Raw genomic sequence first — 23783 nt, 5'->3', positions numbered from 1 at the left:
ACGGTCCTTTCCGTGGACGACCCGGCTTCCTGCGGGGAACCTCAGCAGCAGGCCGTGACGACGTCTGGGATGCTCCGTCGGATGTTTCCTCCTCCTCCTCGTGATCCCTCCCTGTGGGTGGTGATGTTCTCCGCCTTCTGGCACAGGGAGGGTCGGCCATGGTGTCGGCCATCCGACGGAGTTCAGCGTGAATCCCCTGGGACGCCGTCACTTGCTCAGCCTGTCTGTCCTCCATCCTCCGTTGGTGTAGCTGTAGACAGGCTATTAGCTCCGCATGTTGCTGGGCCTGCTGGACCTTGATCCCCTCGAGGACGGACACAACCTGGGCCATGCCCGTGGTGTCCTGCCGGTATGAGTCCAGGATGTTACGGACATGGGAAAATACCGGATCCCCAGCCAACTGGTCAGGCTCGCGCCTCCGCCGTCCTCCACTCCCACCACCCCTGCCCACTTGCGTCTGGCCTGCACTTGTGGGCACATCGGGTCTCCGGGACCCCTGAGGGGTGGCATTGGCGTTGTCGCCTGCCTCCTCCTGGGTGCCCGGGACACCGTGTCCCTCCTGGCGAGCCTGGCTGCATTGTGGTGTTGGGGCAGGGATCCTGGGTGTCTCCTGGGATGTGGCAGGAGTGGGGGTGGTGGTTGGCACGGTTGTACCTGACGCAGGTGCTGCAGGTGGTTGGACACCAGAGGGGCCAGGTCGGTCGGGGTCGTCCGCAGAGTGGTGAGAGTGGTCGCTGCCGGTGGGATCGGTCTCCTGCAGATCCGGGTCCTGTGAGTGTTCCCCCCCAGTGTTGGGGGGTGCAGCACGACGTTGACCTGTGTGTGAGAGAGACAATGTTAATTTGGATCCATGCAACATCCATGTTTCATCCGTTACAAAGTTGGCACATTTCCTCTTGGAATTAGGATCTGTCTTGCATTCCACTCACAGTGCACTTGTGCATGTGTGTGTCCCTTGGCCACCAATTTGGCCCCTTTAACTATGTGTGGCACAGTCTTACTTGCTGCGTCAAGTGTGACTGCAGTCAGCAGTGGAGTGTGCATGTGTGCCGAGCTATGCATTTGCGCCTTCCTTGTAGCACTGTACATGTGCACATGGAGTGGATCCACACACTTATATGATGCAGGTGGCTGTCCTTGTGCTCGTGTACAGGTTGTAACATGGCCCTGCGTTTTGCCATGATGAAGAGGGGGGGTTCTGGCACTGGCCACCCTTGTCTACATGCACGCAGTCCACCTGCTGACGAGCAGACATTCCCACACACCAAAGGACTGATTTGCTCTCCCTGTGTCTCCCTCCTTCTCTGTCCCCCTCTCCCTCCCTCTCTGTCCCCCTCTCCCTCCCTCTGTGTGTCAGCCTCCTCCCTCTGTCCATCTTCCTGTGTCTCCCTCCCTCTCTGTCCCCCTCTCCCTCCCTCTCTGTCCCCCTCTCCCTCCCTCTGTGTGTCAGCCTCCTCCCTCTGTCCATCTTCCTGTGTCTCCCTCCCTCTCTGTCCCCCTCTCCCTCCCTCTCTGTCCCCCTCTCCCTCCCTCTGTGTGTCAGCCTCCTCCCTCTGTCCATCTTCCTGTGTCTCCCTCCCTCTCTGTCCCCCTCTCCCTCCCTCTCTGTCCCCCTCTCCCTCCCTCTGTGTGTCAGCCTCCTCCCTCTGTCCGTCTCCCTCCCTCTCAGTCCCCCTCTCCCTCCCTCTCTGTCCCCCTCTCCCACCCTCTGTGTCCCCCTCTCCCTCCCTCCGTGTGTCAGCCTCCTCCCTCTGTCCGTCTCCCTCCCTCTCAGTCCCACTCTCCCTCCCTCTGTGTCCCCCTCTCCCTCCCTCCGTGTGTCAGCCTCCTCCCTCTGTCCGTCTCCCTCCCTCTCAGTCCCCCTCTCCCTCCCTCTGTGTCCCCCTCTCCCTCCCTCCGTGTGTCACCCTCTGTCACCTTGGCCCAGCTTCCTGGGCACACACTGTTAGCAGATCTTTGAGTGGCCCTTGGCCTGTTGATGTGAGTTTGTTTCTGATCTCCAGGCACCCATTTTGTCTGCTGTGTGTCTGTGCGCTGCTGCTGTGGTGGTGTGTGCTGCCACTCTTTCACACTGTTGGCTGTTCATTAGCTGCTGGCATGTGCAAAACAGTGCCTTCACCCCCATGTGTTGATGCAAGGCGTCCGCCATTTGCTGGCAAGTCATTCCTGTGTTGGGACACAGTGTTTGTCTGGCTGTGACCTAGGCCATATGGGCAGAGGGCATTGTTGTCTGCTTTGGAGTCGCACTATGTGATTCTTGGTGCCCAGCCTCCCGCCATCCGGGTTACCGTGTCATGTGTTGTTGTCTTCTGTGGCCTGTGACTTGACATTGTCCAGCTGGGTGCATGGGGCATGGTGGCAGCAGTGGCATGTGCCTGCTCATGGAGTGTGGTTGAGTAATGCGATGGCTTGTGGTGGTTGCGTGCCTGTTATTAATTTTGGTTGTGGTTGCAGTTCCCCCCATGTGAGGTGCGTTGTTTGTGTACTCACCCGGGTCTCGGAGTCCTTCTACTCCTTCAACTGCCTCCACCGGCAGTATGGCCATCACCCTCTCCTCCCAGGGATGGTACTGTACGGCTCTGCGGGAGGGCCCTCCTCCGGTGGCGTTGGCCTGGTCGTGTTCCTCCTGTCTCTTGGCTCTGACCCTCCTCCGCAGATCGTACCACCTGTTCTGGCAATCCTGCTTGGTCCTCCTGGTGTCCGCAACAGCATTCACAGCATCGACGATGGTCTGCCACATGGCTGTTTTGGCTGCCTGGCTGGTGCTTCTGACCAATGTTCCAAAGATCTGTGGCTCGACTCTGAGGATTTGATCAACAAGGACCTCCAACTCTCGGTGACTGAACTTTGGATTCTTGGTAGTGGGCATGGTGAGGGGTATGGGTGGGGATGGTGTGGGTGTGGGGGGGGTGTGGATGTTGGGGGGGGGTGTGGATGGTTGTGTGTGTGTGTGAATGTGATGAGAGGGTGTTTGTGAGGGTGGTCGTGTGAAGGTGTGCAAGTGTAAGATGTGGTGTCGCTTGTAGTCTGGTTCTGTGGTGTCTGGCAGCAGTGGGTCTGTTGCAAAGGCTCATGGTTTGTGTGTGTGGGCCCTTTTCATTGGTCCATGGGTGGGTGTGGCAGTGTTTGAATTTTGGGTGGGTGTGTTATAAGGAGTGGTGGTGTATTGGGCCTCTGTTTGTTTTTGACAGGTGCAGGTCAGTGATTGTGTTATTTTAGTGGTTGTTGGCCATGTTTAGTGGCTGTGTGCCTTTCGAATGGTGTATTGTTGAGTTGTTTTGTTTTGTCCTTGTTGTGTACGTGCGTTTTGAGCGTGTGTACGGTGTGTACATGGGCCATTTGGTTGTACGATTTTGTCCTTGTGTGTGGCTTTGTAAGACTCGTACATGCGGTTGTGATGTTGGGGCATGGGGTGCGCTCCGTACTTAGGAGGTTGTGTTGGGGGTGCGCCAGGAACGTACTGGGGTGGGGGTACGACTGGAACGTACTGGGGTGTGGGTAGACGGGGCTATGACACGTCCTGGGGTGGTGGTGTGGCTCGCACGTACTGGGGTGTAGGTACACGGGGGGTACGACACGTACAGGGGTGGGGGGGTGTACATGGACGGTGGTACGACACGTACTGGGGTGGGGGGGTGTACATTGACGGTGGTACGACACGTACTGGGGTGGGGGGGTGTACATTGACGGTGGTACGGCACGTACTGGGGTGGGGGGGTGTACATTGACGGTGGTACGACACGTACTGGGGTGGGGGTACGACTGGTACGTACTGGGGTGTGGGTAGACGGGGCTATGACACGTCCTGGGGTGGGGGTGTGGCTCGCACGTACTGGGGTGTAGGTACACGGGGGGTACGACACGTACAGGGGTGGGGGGGTGTACATGGACGGTGGTACGACACGTACTGGGGTGGGGGGGTGTACATTGACGGTGGTACGACACGTACAGGGGTGGGGGTACGACTGGAACGTACTGGGGTGTGGGTAGACGGGGCTATGACACGTCCTGGGGTGGAGGTGTGGCTCGCACGTACTGGGGTGTAGGTACACGGGGGGTACGACACGTACAGGGGTGGGGGGGTGTACATGGACGGTGGTACGACACGTACTGGGGTGGGGGGGTGTACATTGACGGTGGTACGACACGTACTGGGGTGGGGGTACGACTGGAACGTACTGGGGTGTGGGTAGACGGGGCTATGACACGTCCTGGGGTGGGGGTGTGGCTCGCACGTACTGGGGTGTAGGTACACGGGGGGTACGACACGTACAGGGGTGGGGGGGTGTACATGGACGGTGGTACGACACGTACTGGGGTGGGGGGGTGTACATTGACGGTGGTACGACACGTACAGGGGTGGGGGGGTGTACATTGACGGTGGTACGGCACGTACTGGGGTGGGGGGGTGTACATTGATGGTGGTACGACACGTACTGGGGTGGGGGTACGACTGGAACGTACTGGGGTGTGGGTAGACGGGGCTATGACACGTCCTGGGGTGGGGGTGTGGCTCGCACGTACTGGGGTGTAGGTACACGGGGGGTACGACACGTACAGGGGTGGGGGGGGTGTACATGGACGGTGGTACGACACGTACTGGGGTGGGGGTACGACTGGAACGTACTGGGGTGTGGGTAGACGGGGCTATGACACGTCCTGGGGTGGGGGTGTGGCTCGCACGTACTGGGGTGTAGGTACACGGGGGGTACGACACGTACAGGGGTGGGGGGGTGTACATTGACGGTGGTACGACACGTACTGGGGTGGGGGTACGACTGGAACGTACTGGGGTGTGGGTAGACGGGGCTATGACACGTCCTGGGGTGGGGGTGTGGCTCGCACGTACTGGGGTGTAGGTACACGGGGGGTACGACACGTACAGGGGTGGGGGGGTGTACATGGACGGTGGTACGACACGTACTGGGGTGGGGGGGTGTACATTGACGGTGGTACGACACGTACAGGGGTGGGGGGGTGTACATTGACGGTGGTACGGCACGTACTGGGGTGGGGGGGTGTACATTGACGGTGGTACGACACGTACTGGGGTGGGGGTACGACTGGAACGTACTGGGGTGTGGGTAGACGGGGCTATGACACGTCCTGGGGTGGGGGTGTGGCTCGCACGTACTGGGGTGTAGGTACACGGGGGGTACGACACGTACAGGGGTGGGGGGGTGTACATGGACGGTGGTACGACACGTACTGGGGTGGGGGGGTGTACATTGACGGTGGTACGACACGTACTGGGGTGGGGGTACGACTGGAACGTACTGGGGTGTGGGTAGACGGGGCTATGACACGTCCTGGGGTGGGGGTGTGGCTCGCACGTACTGGGGTGTAGGTACACGGGGGTACGACACGTACAGGGGTGGGGGGGTGTACATGGACGGTGGTACGACACGTACTGGGGTGGGGGGGTGTACATTGACGGTGGTACGACACGTACAGGGGTGGGGGGGTGTACATTGACGGTGGTACGGCACGTACTGGGGTGGGGGGGTGTACATTGACGGTGGTACGACACGTACTGGGGTGGGGGTACGACTGGAACGTACTGGGGTGTGGGTAGACGGGGCTATGACACGTCCTGGGGTGGGGGTGTGGCTCGCACGTACTGGGGTGTAGGTACACGGGGGGTACGACACGTACAGGGGTGGGGGGGGTGTACATGGACGGTGGTACGACACGTACTGGGGTGGGGGTACGACTGGAACGTACTGGGGTGTGGGTAGACGGGGCTATGACACGTCCTGGGGTGGGGGTGTGGCTCGCACGTACTGGGGTGTAGGTACACGGGGGGTACGACACGTACAGGGGTGGGGGGGTGTACATTGACGGTGGTACGACACGTACTGGGGTGGGGGTACGACTGGAACGTACTGGGGTGTGGGTAGACGGGGCTATGACACGTCCTGGGGTGGGGGTGTGGCTCGCACGTACTGGGGTGTAGGTACACGGGGGGTACGACACGTACAGGGGTGGGGGGGTGTACATGGACGGTGGTACGACACGTACTGGGGTGGGGGGGTGTACATTGACGGTGGTACGACACGTACAGGGGTGGGGGGGTGTACATTGACGGTGGTACGGCACGTACTGGGGTGGGGGGGTGTACATTGACGGTGGTACGACACGTACTGGGGTGGGGGTACGACTGGAACGTACTGGGGTGTGGGTAGACGGGGCTATGACACGTCCTGGGGTGGGGGTGTGGCTCGCACGTACTGGGGTGTAGGTACACGGGGGGTACGACACGTACAGGGGTGGGGGGGTGTACATGGACGGTGGTACGACACGTACTGGGGTGGGGGGGTGTACATTGACGGTGGTACGACACGTACTGGGGTGGGGGTACGACTGGAACGTACTGGGGTGTGGGTAGACGGGGCTATGACACGTCCTGGGGTGGGGGTGTGGCTCGCACGTACTGGGGTGTAGGTACACGGGGGTACGACACGTACAGGGGTGGGGGGGTGTACATGGACGGTGGTACGACACGTACTGGGGTGGGGGGGGTGTACATTGACGGTGGTACGACACGTACAGGGGTGGGGGGGTGTACATTGACGGTGGTACGGCACGTACTGGGGTGGGGGGGTGTACATTGACGGTGGTACGACACGTACTGGGGTGGGGGTATGACTGGAATGTACTGGGGTGTGGGTAGACGGGGCTATGACACGTCCTGGGGTGGGGGTGTGGCTCGCACGTACTGGGGTGTAGGTACACGGGGGTACGACACGTACAGGGGTGGGGGGGTGTACATGGACGGTGGTACGACACGTACTGGGGTGGGGGGGTGTACATTGACGGTGGTACGACACGTACTGGGGTGGGGGTACGACTGGAACGTACTGGGGTGTGGGTAGACGGGGCTATGACACGTCCTGGGGTGGGGGTTCGACTGGAACGTACTGGGGTGTACCTAGACGGGTGGGGGTATACATATACGGGGGGTACGTGTCGGACGTACGGGGGCTGGGGGGAGTGTTGGGCGCGTATGCGGGCACATGTCTCCATGGTTGCTGTAGGAGTTCGGTGCGGACGGTGTTTTTTCCATACGGTTGTAACCTCGGACGCACGGGATGGATCGTGATTCCTAGGTCGGACTTTGTTTTTCACGTTTGTAAGGTAAATCGTCCGAGGACGTGTCGGACACATTTTCCGACCCGGGGACGTGTGGGGAATGATTCCCAGTGCGGTTCGTATGGACTTTTTACCATGCGAATCGTGATTGCCAGTTCGTACGGCACTTGTACGATTCGTACGGTAAAAAGACCCGATACGAGTCGCACGGGGGAATTTTTTACCGGATCGTGATCGGCACCTTAATGTTTTCCCTAGACCCCACCCTATGACATTTCTCGTACTCATTAATTTAACCTTCCAGACAGGCTTTTTCTGCTTTTAAAGATGTCAATCAAATATATGCTTGGGGATCAGGGAAGCCCACAGAGAAGCATTTATGGCATCCAAAACCATAATTATGGGAGCAGTGCCTATGTTTAACTCCAGAAAATGTAGATTTCAGCTCTGCAGGTACCCAACCAACTCTCCCCCTCCAGGTAAGTCTTATTAAAACCTCACCCCTGAGTTTTGGATTTTAGCTCCCCTCTCATACTTCCAGCTTTAGTGCTGAATGATCTGAAAAGCCATTTGGCAGCATGTGCAGCCGTTTGAATGTAACTGCAGAGGAGACCAGGAAAAGATAAATGTGCTATGCATTTTATATTGATTTGAGAAACAAGTGAGCTCCTTTTTGTTGGGGAAGGTTGTAGTGGCCCTAAAGAGTGAAAATGTTTGCTTAACGAACCAAGATCCTCTTCAACAGGTGTTTACAGATAAATTAGTGCTAAGAGGGAGTCTATTGAGCAATTTTCCCAGCACCATCGACCCTCAGAGTCGGCAACCATAAATACTTTCATTCTTGCATTCTTAATAATGTATATCGGCATCCCTCTATGACCAGCTCCAGGAGAGGAAAGGCACTTAAAGCCGGCCCAACCTTTAAACATACTAAACCCATTCAACTTACTGGAGGGGATGTGTTTCTCCTGCATGAATACAACTGTTGGAGTATGCCATTGAACCCAGGCTTCCACAGCTTGCCTTTTCCTCCTGTTATTCAACCCCTTTGCATTAAAAGAAAAAACCTTAAGCCTTGCATATATCAGTTAATTCTGTGCAATAATGTGCTTATGCTAACATGAAGTGCAGAAAAAAGAGCACACTTACAAAGGAGCAATACAATTCGAAGCAACAGAATAGGAAATCATGCTTTCCAAAGTGCATTCGTAGAGAGCTGTAAAGTGCATTACATATATTCCACGTTGAACCATTTAAAGTGCTACAAGTGCTGTAAAAGTTGTCCATACTTAACAATATACTTAGCCTAAATATCAAATACAATCAACAATCCCTCCCAAAATGCATCCCTAAAGTGCATTGCATGTAAACCATATCTCGTCAACTTAAAGTTCTATAAATGCTAACAATAAATTGTTCTGGAAAGCGTTCCTATCTGCACCCACTTTGCTCCATCTAGCCGTAACCCAAATTCCATGCCTTCCTGACCTGTTTTCCAAACTTCCAGCAAAAAAGGTGTCCCTAGGACCTCTTTTTTCATGCTCTATCGCCTTCCCTTAGAGTCCCAATCCTATCCTCTCCCTCATTTCCCTTCCCCTAGTGACCCACCACCCCATGTCCCACCCCTTCCCATGAAGTGCCCTGACCCCAAAAACAAGGCCCTCCAACAAATTATGGATGCAATATTTTGGCATTCACAATGGCTTCGGATAACTTCCTGCTTAGCAGTTTTGTTGCATCTTATCTGAGGCTCCCCAAGGATAAAGAGCAGACCTTTTATTATTACACTGGTGGTATCAAGCTATATCCGCTTTCATCAGAAAGTACCTAGCTGCTTCTACCTCTGAAAAGACCAAAAACCTACCTTCCCACAGAATTTTTAACCTTGCTAGTTGAACCAACTGAGCCTATAGCTTTAAATTTGCTCAGCATTTGCTTCATTTCCCAATGCCGACAGGAGGTCTGTGTTAAAACTGGGGATCTCTAGTTGGCTGAGGTAGGTTCCTTTGACCAAATAGGGAACCTTGCTTATAGTCAGAGTAAGAGGCTACACTTCTAATATAACCCCTGCTCACCCCCTTGGTAGCTTGGTACGAGCATACAGGCTTATCTCAGAGGCAGTGTGTAAAGCATTTGTGAACACATACAGTAATACAGTGAAAACACTACAAATGGACACCACACCAGTTTAGAAAAATAAGTAATCTTTACTAGACTTAAAATAAGACCAAACAACAAAAATCCACACTACTGTAATCAAAAATAGACTTCAAAATGGTAGAAATAGCTTAGTTCAATGTAGATGGTAAATGCAACACTTTACTCTCAAAGTACCTTGGATGCGTCACGCAATATAAACAAAAGGGTCGCAGGGAAGGTGATGCGTCGGTTCCATGCTTCGGGGGAGGTGATGCGTCAGTTCCTTACTGCAGCGTAGAGGAGGTGATGCATCGGATTCTTACCGGAGAGGAGGTGATGCGTTTTCTTACTGTGATCCGGTGCAATGCGACAAGATGGTGCCTCGATGCGATGCGACGATCTGGTGCGATGCGACAAAATGGCGTCTTGATGCGATGCGACAATGTTGAATGTGATGCGTGCATACCTGACGGCCGTGCAGCAGACTCGGTAACTTTTGAGCCGCGACAGGACCTGCGACACGCTTCTCTGGTGATGCGATGGTGACCTCTGGAGAGGCAACATGCTTCTCTGGTGATGCGACGCGCTTCGTCGATGATGCAAACAGCTGCAGTGGCGGCACGCATTTTCTGCGATGCGACAGCAACTGCTGCGGCGGCGACACACTTCTCCTCATTGCATCGGGCTTCCAGCTCCCAGTGACTCGCAGTCTTCTTAGAGGGCCCGAACAACAGTAGGCACCTCTCTGCAGGTAGAATTCCTCAGCAAGGGAATTCAGGGGAACTGGTGGTGATGTCTTGTATCCCTGAGACTTCAAGCAGGAGGCAAGCACAGTTCAAGCCCTTGGAGATTCTTCTTCAAGATTTCAAAAGTACACACAAAGTTCCTTTTCTATTTCCCTTGGCAATAAAATAACTACTGTAGGCCAACCCCAACTGCACAGCACAGGGGCAGTCTCCTCCTTCAGCTTCCTTGGTTCTTCTCCTTGGCAAAGGGTCAACTTGATTCCCAGAAGTGATCTAAAGTTCTGGGGTCTGTGCCCCCCCTTTTATACACAAAAATCCTTTGTCTCTGAAGGCAGAGAGTGTCTATACCTAGGCCAAACCAGTTCTGGGTGCATTCTGCCAGTGCACAGCTTCTTCCTTTGTCAGTGTGGGCCAGGGTCATCAGACGCACCACAGGAGGTGGAGCCAGCATTGTGGAAGGCAGGCAAGCCCTATTCAGGCCCAGGTGCTACTCCTCCCACCACTCCCAATGCAGATAGGTCTATTCAGCCTTGTGCTGAGTCACCCTGTCTCCTGGAGCCACCCCAGCCCCTGTCACTCACAAACCAGACATGGAATACACAACCTAGCAGAGGCAGGCTTGGATGGTTAGGCAAGAAAATACCTACTTTCTAAAAGTGGTATTTTCAAACACAGAATGTTATAACCAACTTCACTAAAAATGTATTTTATAATTCTGAGTTCAGGCATACTAAACTTGAATTTCTACCTTGTTCCCTGAGTCAGTTAGGATTACAAGATGTTATAATCAAACTGCCCATTCTGGCCTATGGGGACAGGTAGCCTTGCAATAGTGAAAAACGAAAATGGCTGTAATTCACTATCAGGACATGCCACACACATCAGGGCATGTCCTACCTTTCACATACAATGCGCCCTGCCCTTAGGCCTACCTTAGGGGTGGCTAACATGTAGAAAAGGGAAGGTTTAGGGACTGGTAAGTGGGTGTACTTACCAAGTCAACATGGCAGTACTGGACTGCACACAGGCTCTGCAATGGCAGGCCTGAGACACACTTTACAAGCCGCTTCTGTGGGTTGCACAACCAGTGCTGCAAGCCCACCAGTAGTATTTGATTTACAGGCCCTGGGCACACATGGTGCACTGGACTAGGGTCTGACAAGTAAACCAAATAAGCCAATCATGGAGTCACTAATTCATTACATTAATTTAACATAGGGAGCACTTGCGCTGCGGCACTGAATAGCAGTGGCACAGTGCCCAAAGCATCTAGACCAGCAAAACATATAGCAAAAACACAAGAGGCAACAGCAAACAAATGGAAGGGAGACCCACTCCAATGGTGCCAGGTCTAACAGTCTCAAAAGACATTTCAGGAAAAATTTGAAAAAAAAATCTTGTTCCACATTTATGCCTTTCTACTGAATGGCCTTCTGCAGTATTCGTTCACAAATCCTAAAATCCTGGAAGTGTACTAGTATAGTTCAAGGCCTTTTTCCCTTTCTGGGTGAATTGCCAGCAGGTATTCTGTGTGCTCTAGCAATCATGAAAGCAGCTCACTGAGTACATGAGTCGCAATCAGATTTGTCACTGCCTTTGTCATTTTAAACTCTGGTTTCCAATTCTCAGGGACACCTACAAAGAGCAAGTTAGACCTGCAAGAGAGCTTTTCCAGGTCCTCAAGTTTTCTGCTCAAGTTCTATATTTCCTTCTGTGTTTTTTGGACCCATTTGTCCTGCTTACAGACCATATACCCCACAACTGACACCCTTTTCTCGGTCATTGTTTGACAGGTGCCTAAGTCCAAACTTCTGGTGTACCTAGCTTCTAGCCTAGCTTTCAATCTGTTCACAAGATCAGCTTGGGCTGTTTTATTATTTCACACTTTCTTTAGGATAAAATGGAGCACGGTACAAAATGTTTTAATTTCTGGACCCTAAGGATCTTTTCAAACTGGCATATTTTCCAAACCTGAGAGGGATGAGGGGATGTTATTAACTGATGTGAACTCACTGGCTCGGAACTCAAAGATGAACCTGTCAAATCACTATTTGTGGTTCCCAGCAGACTCGCTTACAACAAGCTACCCACCCCATGCAGCAGCAGCAGCATTCTAATGATAAGGGACATACTGAGCTACAGTGAGTCTTTCTCCTTTCCTGGAAATAGCCAGCTGCTACTTCAGTCTGGTATAATCCTGCTTACTTCTTTCAACCAGAATCTCCTGAGCGGAAAGTGTGGTGGTGGTGAGTCTGATGATGCCCATAGTGGAAGGTTTTTCCCTCCCCCTTTATCAACACTCATAAAAAATTAGATATTGAGCCTTGTACCATGGACTGGCATGCCCAGTTTTATGGTTATCCTTAAGGGTAGTGAGGCAGAGACAATCTTATGGTCATCCTCAGCGGGTTCTCTACCCCCGCCTCAAATTGATTCTTGCCTCAAGTGAGTCCCCCTTCTCCATTCCCTGAAGGTTGCAGTCTGCACTCGTTATGTGCTCAGCAAGAGGCAGCAACATCACCATTTCCAACTGTCCTGGTTGCTGGGCACTAGTCTCTGTTATAGGATCATGCCTCATGGTTGCCCTACCCCTAACTGAATTTCTGGCAGACTCCTTCCCTCCAGGACATTGCGACTTAGTATCCCCTGCAAGTTCCACAGCCTGCTGACCTGGATGATTAATTTCCAGCAAAATGTGGGTTTTTACTATGGCTAGAGGGCTTCCTTTTCAACATCTCAATCAGCTGATATGGGTGATTATGGGTGAAGCAAAGGCAGTGAGGGGAGATATTCTCCTCGCTTTTTACTTGCTTAGAAGGCACAAGACAACTTTTTATTTTCAGCCGTTATGAGGTTCTGAAATTAAGTCTTTACACCGGAGTCAGCAAATAAATTGTTTTTTTATCAATTCTCTATGGCTCACGCTCTATCCTTCTGGCCAAGTCGTAGTAGTATTCACCTCAGACGAGTTCTGAGCTGCCGCCCTCTCACAGCACTTACTGTAGCTACCTTTAGTGACCTCCCTCACTGAGTCCAGTCAGCCCTGTCAGTCAGCGATCGCTACTGGTTGTGTTTTACCTCGACTTCACCAAACTGCTACTAAATGGCCCGAAATGTGGCAAACTGGCACCAATGCTGCGGCCAAGCCGACCCAACAAAGGGCACCGGCCAGGTCCAGAGGTCCGTACAGGAAGCCGCCATGATGGGAACCTCTGGTACGTAGCCTGTCAGTAACATGCCCCCCATCATCCCTCTGAACCAGAAACCTTTCTAAAACGTTCAAGGCAAACCACTCATTCATCCTTCCTCTCTTCTGTATGGGGCTTACACCCATGTAATATTAAGTAACTGCAAGGTAGTATTACAGAGGAGTAAATGAATCTATGGCTGCAAGGCTGCCTCTTGTGAATGTCTTGCATCCAGCTATTTTCAATGGTAAAAAGAATGAATCTCGTTTAATGTAAATAAAGTAAAAATGTAAGTAAATAAAACAGAGGGATGCCAATGTTAGTAAGTGAATAAAATAACAATGGCAGAACAAGATAGCTGGCATCTGTAGCACAGAAGAGAGCAAAAATAAAACATTATGCAATGTACAGAGCACATGTGAATCTAGAGAATCCCAATCTGAGGAGAACAGGAAACAAGTTGAGGCTCATTTACCATCAGCTTAGTCAGATAGGGGTGCCTCCTATTTGCATAAACTCAGCTTTGAATTCCTCGAGCATGCTTAGAACAGAGGAAAGCCCTGTCTGTCAAGGAGCCTCCCTATTGCTCAGGACAGGGGCATTCATCTAAAATAACCATAGTACAATGTGCTGTGCTCTTTTCTGTGCATTTTAAACCCAGCTACCTGGCTAACATCAAACACTAGAGACAATAGTTACTTACCGAGACCGTAATCCTATTCATCAAGCTTTCCAGCCTGATTCTCTTCGTTTTGACCTTCCCCGAGTTTCTCATTATTTTAGTGTCAAAGCCTGAAACAGAATAAGGTAACAGAATGTATTTCAAAAGGTTGCAATTGAGGTCGACATAAATTTGGTCAGCTTTAATAAAACTGTCCCTTCCCATAGTGGAGCCATAGCTATCGTACGTTGTTAGTAAATTCCAATCACCGCACACGAAAATATTCCAGGCGATGTGATGGCAGGCTCAAAAGTCTGCTTGTCCAGTGGCTAAGGTTATGGTGTCTAAAACTTGACATATGAAGATAACAGAATAATAAAAACGGTGTTGATGTTAATCCTCTTTTGTAACTGTGTCTGCCTCCAGTATTCTGAAGTCCTGTGTCTGGAGACAGAAGGCTAGAAGATGTATAAGGCAAGCCACATCGGCCAGACACAGTGCTCAATTTGTAAAAGAGTGAGGGGTGTTGCCCATAGACCTTCTCATAAACCTGCGGCTGTCGCTATTAAATGTCGGTGCACCGAATACCAAGGCTGTGTAGTCTTGAATCAACCTAAGGCCTCTTTAAACCACTACCAGGCATTCCCAACCCCTTTATCTCACTCTAGTAGGTTCCTGCTTTCTCCCATTGTGAAAGGTTTTCTGTCTTTCTGCTACTTTCCCATTTGTGTTTATTTTTCCTATCTTGCTCTCAAGAAATATCTGATGCAGAAAAATTAGTGCTGGTCCCCGAAAATGAGAGCCGAATTCCCACAGGTCAACCACTGGCTCAAATAGCCGAACAGCAGAGAAGGTCACTCAGCAGAGTCAAATGACACCAAACACAGAGGAAACAACACACACTAAAAGGCAGCAAACAACAGCACCAGGGAGAGAGATACCGTAGGAGTAATTACGGGAACAAATACAGCCTCACTAAGTTAGTGTGAGCCTCATTACCCCCTCATATGCCCTTCTTGTCCCAGTCCTAACAAAGTGAAGCAATCCTGCCTCACGACAGCCATTAGGAATGCCAGTTTTTAAAAATTATATAAGCCCCTACCACCCACCGCAATGCCTGGTTTTTTTTGCTGTCCCGACACGTTGGTCGGTGCGCTTGTGTGATGTGCAGTGATCCCTGTTTCTATGGGGGGGGGGTCTACGGTGGCTCGCGGCTGCACTGGTGTTCCGGTCAGTTGCGCTCCTGCTCCGTGTTCGGAACTCGCTCCCCGAGCATGTGCTTGCCTGGGGCGGGGAGCTTTTTCCTGGCGTTCTGGCCCCGGTTCGTTCAGGTGTTAGAGTATCCTAGCAGCATCCGCCTATCACGGCCATGATTTGTTGTGATGTAACTGTGGGGGAGGCGGCAGGGTTGTCCCTTTGTTTTTTCAAGTCACGTGTTCCACAGGACTTGGTTGCTTGGTGACAGTATTTAAAGGGGAGTCGCTGGGCACTTCCTGGTGTTTGCTGGGCTTCCTGTGTGGTTTGCTCTTCCTGCTTGTGGCCATGAGTGATGAGGCTTCCTCTCCGGTGCTTGCAAAGTCTTTGTCCAAGCAGCATTATGTCCAGGAATTGCAGGAGGATGACCTTTTGCAAATTTCCAGATCTGATTTTGAGGATTTCATTAATTCTGCTGTTCAGGCTGCGCTGCTAAGAAAGCTAAGGATGATGAGGAGGACATGGACAATTCCCCTAAGGGGAAGTACGTTCAAGGTAAGGTTTTTTTTGACATGTTGGTTCATATTCGTCAAGTGGTGGGTTTTGACCCTAAGTCCTTGTCTGATTTTGGGTTTTACTCCCAGTATAGTTCCTCTGTGATGGATGGCCTGCCTTTTCATGATGTCCTCAAGAATATGCTGGCTGAGGAATGGCTTGAAGTCGACAAGCAGGGGATTCCGTGCTTTCTGAGGAAGCGGTATTGCCTGGTGGAATTTGACACCTAGTTCCCTCAGGTTGCTAAAGGTCAACACTCTTCTGTCCTCCATGGCTTCTTTTTCCTCTTTGTCTTCGGAGGAGGCTTCCCTGGCTGACCCGGTTGAGCGGAAGGTGGAATCCGCTCTCAAGCATTCTTATGCTGCTTCTCATTTTGGGAGCGTGCCAGCACTTATTCAGCCTATGCTTCGCAGGTCCTTATCAAGGATTTTGAGAAATTGTTTGACTGTCTTCAGGATCACGGGGATCCAACTCCTATCTTGGCGCAGATGGAGGTCTTGGCTAAGGTTAGCTCTGATGTGACTTTTGATACGTTATGGGCCTTCTCGGCAGCTGGGGCAGCAGTGGCGGGTAAGAGGTCTCTCTGGACCAAGCCTTGGCATCTTAATGCTGCTCAGAAGGTCTTGGTCCATAAGCTGCCTTTTGAGGGTACCCAGCTTTTTGGGGACAATTTGAACATGATGGTGCAGCGGTCTGCGGAGGAGAAGAAGATGTTGAAACATTTTCAGACTGTACAGAAGAAAAAAATCCTTTTTCCATAAACAGGGGTTTCAGGGTGCTTTGTCTTCTTCTCAGCCCTTTTGTGGTCAGGCCCATGGTCGTGGGTCTGCGGTCCATTATAAATCCCAGCCTCAGCAGCAACAGCAGCAGCAGCTATTCTAGGATGCTGGACAAAATTGACTATGCCAAGGTGGGAGCTCGGCTCCATTTGTTTTTGGCCCGTTGGTGAAGTCTGATTTCTGACCACTGGGTCTTGTCAGTCATCAGGATGGGTTACCAGATTCCGGGGCCATCCCCCTCTGGATTGTTTTCAGGTTACCCCATTGTCAAACGACCACATAAAGGGGTCTGCCATGTTGTCAGGCGTCGACCTGTTGTTGTCAAAGGGGGCTGTTGTGCTGGTCCCAGTGGAGGAGCGGGGCCTGGGGTTCTATTCAACTCTGTTTCTGGTCCCAAAGCCTGATGGTTTCTTCCGCCCGATTCTGAATATCCGGGCTTTGAACAGGTTGGTGCGGCTGGATCATTTTCGGATGGTCACCTTACAGTCTGTCATTCCCCTCATCTATGAGGGTGATTTTTTGGCTTCTTTAGATTTGGAAGCGGCCTTTCACGTTCCTGTCCATCTGAACAGTCAGCGGTTCCTGAGGTTTGCGGTGCAAGGGATCCATTTCCAGTTTCGGGTGTTGCCTTTGAGTCACTCCACTGCTCCCAGGACTTTTACCAAGGTATTGGCTTCTGCTGTGGGTATTTTGCAGGGTCAGGCTTTCTGTGTGCTTCCCAATATTGATGATTGTCTGGTCTCTGCTTCCTCCCTTCCTAAGGCTCTTCTGGTTGTGGAAGCAACTTTGGCCTTGTTCCAGGATCTAGGGTTCAAGTTGAATCTGGCCAAGTCTCATCTGGTTCCTGTTCAGAGACTTCGGTTCTTCAGGGGTCTGTTTGACACCTTGCAGGGGGGGCGGTGTTTCTCCCTCCTGTTTGGATCCTTTCCCTGCAGACTCTGTTGCGGGACCTGCTGAGTCACCCTTCTGCCCCGGCTCGGGTTTGGTTGCGAGTCCAGAGGCTGATGGCTGCCACCACAGTGGTGGTTCCTTGGGCTCGCCTGCATCTTAAGCCCTTGGTGAATCATCTGTTGGCTCAGTGGGAACCCTCCCGGGTGGATTAAGAGACTCTGATTCCTCTCTCTCCTGTTCTGGCTTAGGACTCGGACTGGTGGCTTTGCACTCTCAATCTGAGGAAGGGTGCATTTTCAGCTTCCTCCTCCCCTCTTGTTGACCACGGATGCCAGTCTTTGGGTTGGGGGGCCACTTTGGGGTCCTTGGAGGCCAAGGGTCCATGGGCTCAGAGGGACAACTCCCGTTCCTCGGACTGGCGGGAGTTGGCGGCCATTTGGTAGGTGGTGCAGTTCTTTCAGGATTCTCTCCTCAGGGCGAATCTGTTGGTTTGTACCGCCATAAGGTGGCTCGTTGTTACTTGAACCATCAGGGGGGTCCAGGTGCGCGTCTCTGAATCTGCTGGCTTCCATGATTTGTGCCTGGGTGGAATCTCACCTGTTGGCGTTGAGGGCTGTTTACATTCAGGGGCATCTGAACTTTCATGCGGACGACTTGAGCCGCAACCTTCCATCCTCTGTTCTGTACCATCTGTCTGTTCCTCTGTTCTGGGACCTTTGTCTTCGGTTCGGGACTCCCTATATTGATCTTTTTGCTTCCCTTCACAACGCTCTTCACCCCCGGGTTTTGTTCAGAGGTGGTTTGTCCTCAGGCTTGGGGGGTGGATGCTCTCTTGATTCCTTGGCCTTCGGGCCTTTTTTATGCCTTCCCTCCAATTCCCCTGCTCCCGAGGGTGCTGCAGAAGATTCGGGGGGAGAGGGTGTCTGTGCTTTTGATTTCTCCTTTTTGGCCTTGCCGACTTTGGATTCCGCTCCTGATGCAGCTGGAGGGGGGCAGGTTTGTCCAGCTGCCCTTGGTTCCAGCTCCACTTCAGTATCCACACCTGTCTTTGCTCAGTTTTCGCCGCTTGCATCTGATGGCCTGGCTCTTGAGCAGCTGACATTGGAGTCTTTGGGCTGTTCTTCTGTGGTGGCCTGTGACATTCAACAGTCTCATCGACCGTCTACACTACAGCTAAGGCAGGCTCTTTTGTCTCCTGGTGCTCCTCTCATGGTGTCGATCCTGTGGTTGGAGATCCGGCTTCTGTTTTTGACTTTCTTCGTGATGGTTTTTTGAAGGACCTTTCCCCTTCTACCTTGTCTGCTCAATGGGCTGCGGTTCGGGCATGTAGGGGTCCAGGGGCATCCTTGGAGGTTGTTGCTCCTTTGGTGAGTCGGCTTCTGCTGAGTTTTTGACTTCATTGTCTGATCTCTCCTGTTATTGTGCCTTCTTGGGATTTGTTGACTGTTTTGAGGAGTCTGCGGTTGCCCCCTTTTGAGCCTTTGTTGGAGGATGATTTGTTGTGGTTGTCTGCTAAGGTGGCTTTTTTGTAGGCCATCTCCTCCGCTCGGCGGTTGGGTGAATTGGGTGCTTTCCTTGTATCCTTCCCTTATTTGCAGTTCCTACAGGATAGGGTTGTCTTGCGGCTTGATCCGGCTTTTCTCCCTAAAGTTTCCTCCAAGTTCCATTTGCAGCAGGAGGTAGTCCTTCCTGATTTGCCTGGGGATGTGGGTTTGCCTCCAATGTACCCTGGGGTTTCGTCTTTCCCCTGCCCTGTTTGTCTCCAGTAGGGGCGTGGCTAAGGGGAAGAAGGTTTCTACTTTTAACATCCGTCAGTGGATGCGTTTGGCGGCCTGCCAGTCCTAGAAGTCTGTGGGTCTGCCTACTCCGTCTCAGGTGCAGGGACGCTTGACACGTTCTGTGTCCTCTTCCTGGACTGAGGCGGCGGGGGTCTCTATCCAGGAAATTTGTAGGGCGGCCACTTGGCAGTCCCATCACATGTTTGTATGGCATTAACGCCTTGATGTATGCCTCTGTGGACAATTTTGCTGTTGGCGTTTTGAACGCTGCTGTACCTTAATCATTTGTTTGATTACATTTTTCTACTTTGGGATGGATCCCTGGTGTCCTGTGTTTTTCTTCTTAGTTTCTGCTTGTAAGTTCCTCACTTTGTTAGGACTGGGACGAGGAGGACATATGAGGGGGTAATGTCTTGTTACTTACCGGTAATCTTCATTACCCTGATTAAGGTCCTCCTCGTCCCAGTCCTGTTCCCTCCCTCCCTCCCGCTGTGTTTGTGTCTGGACTTGTTGATAACAGGCATTGCGGTGGGTGGGAGGGGCTTATATAATTAAAAAAAATATTGGTGATCCTATTGGCTGTCGTGAGGCAGGATTGCCTCACTTTGTTAGGACTGGGACGAGGAGGACCTTAATCGGGGTAATGAGGATTACCGGTAAGTTACAAGATATTCCTTGAAACAGTCTTACTCACTTAGTGTGAGTTACATTTCTTGGAGCACAGCTTCCCTCATTTGGTGCAAGTCTTACACATTGGTGAACAATCTCACTGGTCTGAGTCCCACAATCTGGTGCACAATTTCTCACTTAATGGGTTGGAGTCTCACAACTTAGAATACGGTCTCTCTCACTGGGTATGTGTTTCACCTCTTGGAGCACACGTTACTCAGTGAAGATGAGTTTCACATCTTTGAGTCTCACTGGGTATGAGGCTCCTTCCTTGGTCTCATTCACACACCTTGGTGTACAGTAGGACTTGATGGGAGTACACTCGTACTCACTGCCCAAAGCACAGTCTTCCTTCACTCTTGGACATTCACAATTGTCTCACTGAGTTTAACAGACTCATGCATCCAGGGTTTTGGTCCAGAACTCCTATAATCCCACTCATTTGGACTCTTGAAATCTTTCTTGAGGACTTGCCTAGAATTGGTGTGACAACGATGGGTTTACCTACTGTAGAGTGGGAGGAAATGAAGCATCTGAAAGATATTGGTAGGATTGCAAGGCAGTTGGTGGAGAAAATATTCATAGCCAAATCATCCCCCAATACCCTGTTTGAGTTGCGTTGCCCAGTACCAAGACCTGCACCCTGACCTGAAAGTTTAAACCTGGGATGGAAGGATTTCATTTTTCTGGTGTGAAGCTTCTTAGGCCACTGCTTTCATGTGTTTTGTGAGTAGCAAATAAGAAAAAGCAAATGGGATGCAAGTCTTGGAAGGAAAAAAGTGGCAAGAAATATATGAAAAGAGTAAAGTGGTTATAGATGACTCTGCCAGAGAAAACTGCTTCAGGATTTCAAAATTCCATAATATAGTAATAATTGTTTCCAATACAGAGTCGTGTATTCTGCTCCTTCTGTATATGGGTATTCACATGTTCCGAAATAACTTTTTATGGTTCAAATCATTTTGATTGAATATGCCGCAGTTGTTTACATTACACCCACCTACAACCACTGGCCGGTGGGGAGCATCTAACTCGAATTCAAATTCAAACTTTATTGTAGAGAGAGAGAGTGAAATGAAGAAGAGGGGAAGAAATGTGAAGAGACGGCAAAAAATAGAAAGGGGAGAAGACAGGTATCCACCCACATCATGCGGTAAGACTCGGGAGGGAACTAGAGCTGATTGTCCTTCGGAGGGAGCGGAGGGTCTGTTAGGGGGGTCGTGGGGAGTCACGGGACTCTGAGATAGTGGGGGCAGGTAAGCTCTATAAACTATGAAGATAAGTATGCCACTGTGGAACCCCAGGTCTTATCAAATTTGGGCAGGGTGTGATTGATCATGGCTGTAATCCGTTCCATCCTGACTACTGCCCATATTTTGTGTAGCCAGTCTAACTTAGTCGGGATGTCGGTCGTGCCCCATCATGACAGGTGAACCTGTTTGGCCGCCCCTAGCGCTAGAGTGATTGCCCTGCCCCTACAAGATCGGAGGGGTATGTGAGAGGATTGGGTAACCCCAGCAGAATATAACTGGGAAATTGGGGGAGCTCTGTCTGATATATCTGATCAACTATGGGCAGTATAGCCTCCCAGAATGCCTGTATCTTAGGGCAGAGCCATAAAATATGGGTCAGGGTACCCTCCTGTACGCAATTGCGCCAACAGAGATCGCTGCTGCGGGGCTTCCATTTGGCGACTCTCACCGGGGTGCAGTACTAATGGTGTGCAATTTTTAAGAGCATTTCCTTCCCTGATGTGCTACATGATGAAGCCCGGGCCCTGTAGATAATGTCCGCCCATTCCCTGGGTGAGAACTCCCTGCCCAATTCCGCTTCCCACCTGCACTGCGGATTTGGCCTGGATCCTTGCCTTGTTGAGAAAGCAATAGATATCTGATAGGAGGCGTTTGTTGGAGGTGCGAGTAATGTACCAAAGCTCGAATTTTGTGAGGAGTCGACCTGTATGCTGACGAACTTGGGGCTGTGTGACACAGTGGCGCAATGCCAAGTGCGGCCAATATGCTACCTTGGGGATCCCGTAGTGAGCCACCAACCTAGGAAAATTCAGGATACCCTGCTCGTCAAAGAGATTGGCTATACGTTTAGAGTTTGCTTCTTGCTATTTCAAATAGTTGTTCCCTACAATGGCCAGGTGGTAGTCCGGGTTCCCAATGAAAGTGGTCAAGGGGGATACAGTTGAGGACAGCTGACACTTCTTCTGGACCCTATCCCACACCTTCATAGTGGCGCGAAGGACCGGGGAGAGATACGCGCCCAGCGGTCGATGTCGCCTACAGAGACAGGGAACCTTCCAGATCACTGGAATAACGAAAGCTGAGGTGGCCCCCCTGCAAGGTACACGGAGGGGCCCCCATTCTGGATTTAATCCAGAGCTCTAAGGCCCAAGTACTGGGCGGAGAGGACCCCCTGCAGCTCAGGGCCCCCCCACACTGTGGGGGATGCGGGGGCCTGTGTTACGCCCCTGTCCCAGATAAGAATCCCTGCCACACCCCTATCCATGAAGCACCAATGCTTTTCTGACTCCAGTTGGTACCATTCAATCATCCATCTCAGTTGTGCCACTTCGTAATAGCGCCTGAGATGAGGGACACCGAGGCCTCCCTCATCTTGACTCAGATACGTAAGGTGACAGGTCATACGCGGTTTCTTTACTCCCCAAATGTAGCCATTGATGAGTTGCTGCATTTGAGCCAGCGTCGAAGGTGGGGGGCTTAGGGGGAGCGTCTGCATAATGTAGAGCAGGCGGGGTAAAATTGTCATTTTGACGCCAGCTATTTTGCCCAGCCAGGAGAGAGCATGTTTCTTCCAATTATTCAGTTCATGGCAGACCATGGCCAAGGCCTCCAAATAGTTCACCTGAGCCGTCTTTGTAGTGGTAGAATAAACCCGGATCCCCAGGTAGGTGACATCTGTAGTGGCCCAAGAGAAGGGGAAGTGCTGCGATAGTTGGTGTCGATCCACCGCTGGTAATGTGAGGCTCAAGGCCTGGGTTTTTGTCCAGTTAATTTTGAAGCCTGATGCGGCACTAAAGGCCTCGACCTCTGCCAGGAGAGGGAGAAGGGATAGCATCGGGCGAGTTAAAAAAAGGAGCACGTCGTCCGCGTCCAAGGAGATCTTGTGCTCCCTGTCTCCCATCCGAATCCCAGTGATCGTAGGGAGCTGGCGGACCCTCTCTGCAAATGGCTCTATATAGAGCGCAAAGAGGAGGGGGGAGAGGAGACCCTTGCCTCGTGCCTCGTCCGATCGGGAATGGACGGGAGACCACCCTGTTAACCCGAAAACTGGCCTGTGGATCCTGATACACACAGTTCATCCACTTCCGATATCTCTCTCCAAGCCCGAATCGGTAGAGGATTTGTTGCAAATAAGGCCAGTGGGTCCGGTCAAATGCCTTCTCAGCATCTACCGAGAGAAGCATCGCCGGGGTCTGTGTCCTTTGCGTCTTGTCCAGTAAGTGTCATAGCTGTCGAGTCCCATCTCTGCAGTTGCGTTCCGGGTTAAAACCCGATTGGTCTGGGTCCACCATGCCTAGCATGTGGGGGGCGAGTCGGGATGCTAAGATACTTGTGAAAATCTTCAGGTCCACATTGAGCAGAGAGATAGGGCTGTATGACGTGTACTCTAGGGAGTCCTTTCCCAGTATGAGAATAACCACTACCTCTGCCATGGACATCGAAGGGGTCAGTTTTCCTGAAGCGCTAAAAGTATTAAACAGACGCGCGAAGAGGGGGGCAAAGTCTAGCGCAAATACCTTGTAAAAGTTGACGGGGAAACCGTCCTCCCATGGAACCTTACCTACCGAGAGTCTCTGGATAGCCCGTAAAACTACGTAGGGCTCATGTCTGCATCGAGGTCAGTCGTGACCGAGGCCGTAAGCGGGGTCACTGGCGCCGCTAGTGTATACTCTCCGGCCACGGTAGGGTCCAGGCACTCGGCCGAATAGAGAGACTTATAGAAGGTCTGGACCGCACCCGTACGGAGATGCACCCCCACCAGCTACCTAATTTGATCCTCCAGCTCCCACCTCTTTGCCCTACGATCCCTATTCAGGCCTGCCACGATGGCAATACAGC

At 51.8% G+C, this 23783-nt stretch overlaps 1 protein-coding gene across 1 annotated transcript in view; it reads right to left on the bottom strand.

Moving 5' to 3' along the window:
* Nucleotides 1-23783, bottom strand: part of LOC146798840 (phospholipid-transporting ATPase IC-like) — a 1543528-nt gene that overhangs the window by 880347 nt on the left and 639398 nt on the right. The window contains exon 11 of the mRNA XM_085626157.1: nucleotides 13869-13957. Coding sequence (XP_085482283.1) covers nucleotides 13869-13957 — 89 coding nt within the window. The remainder of the gene's footprint in view (nucleotides 1-13868; nucleotides 13958-23783) is intronic.

The sequence above is a fragment of the Triturus cristatus genome, chromosome 9, assembly GCF_964204655.1.
Source record: "Triturus cristatus chromosome 9, aTriCri1.1, whole genome shotgun sequence".
Lineage (NCBI taxonomy): Eukaryota > Metazoa > Chordata > Amphibia > Caudata > Salamandridae > Triturus > Triturus cristatus.
The sequence above is the reverse complement of the archived record's forward strand: the minus strand, read 5'-3'. Positions and strand labels throughout refer to the sequence as shown.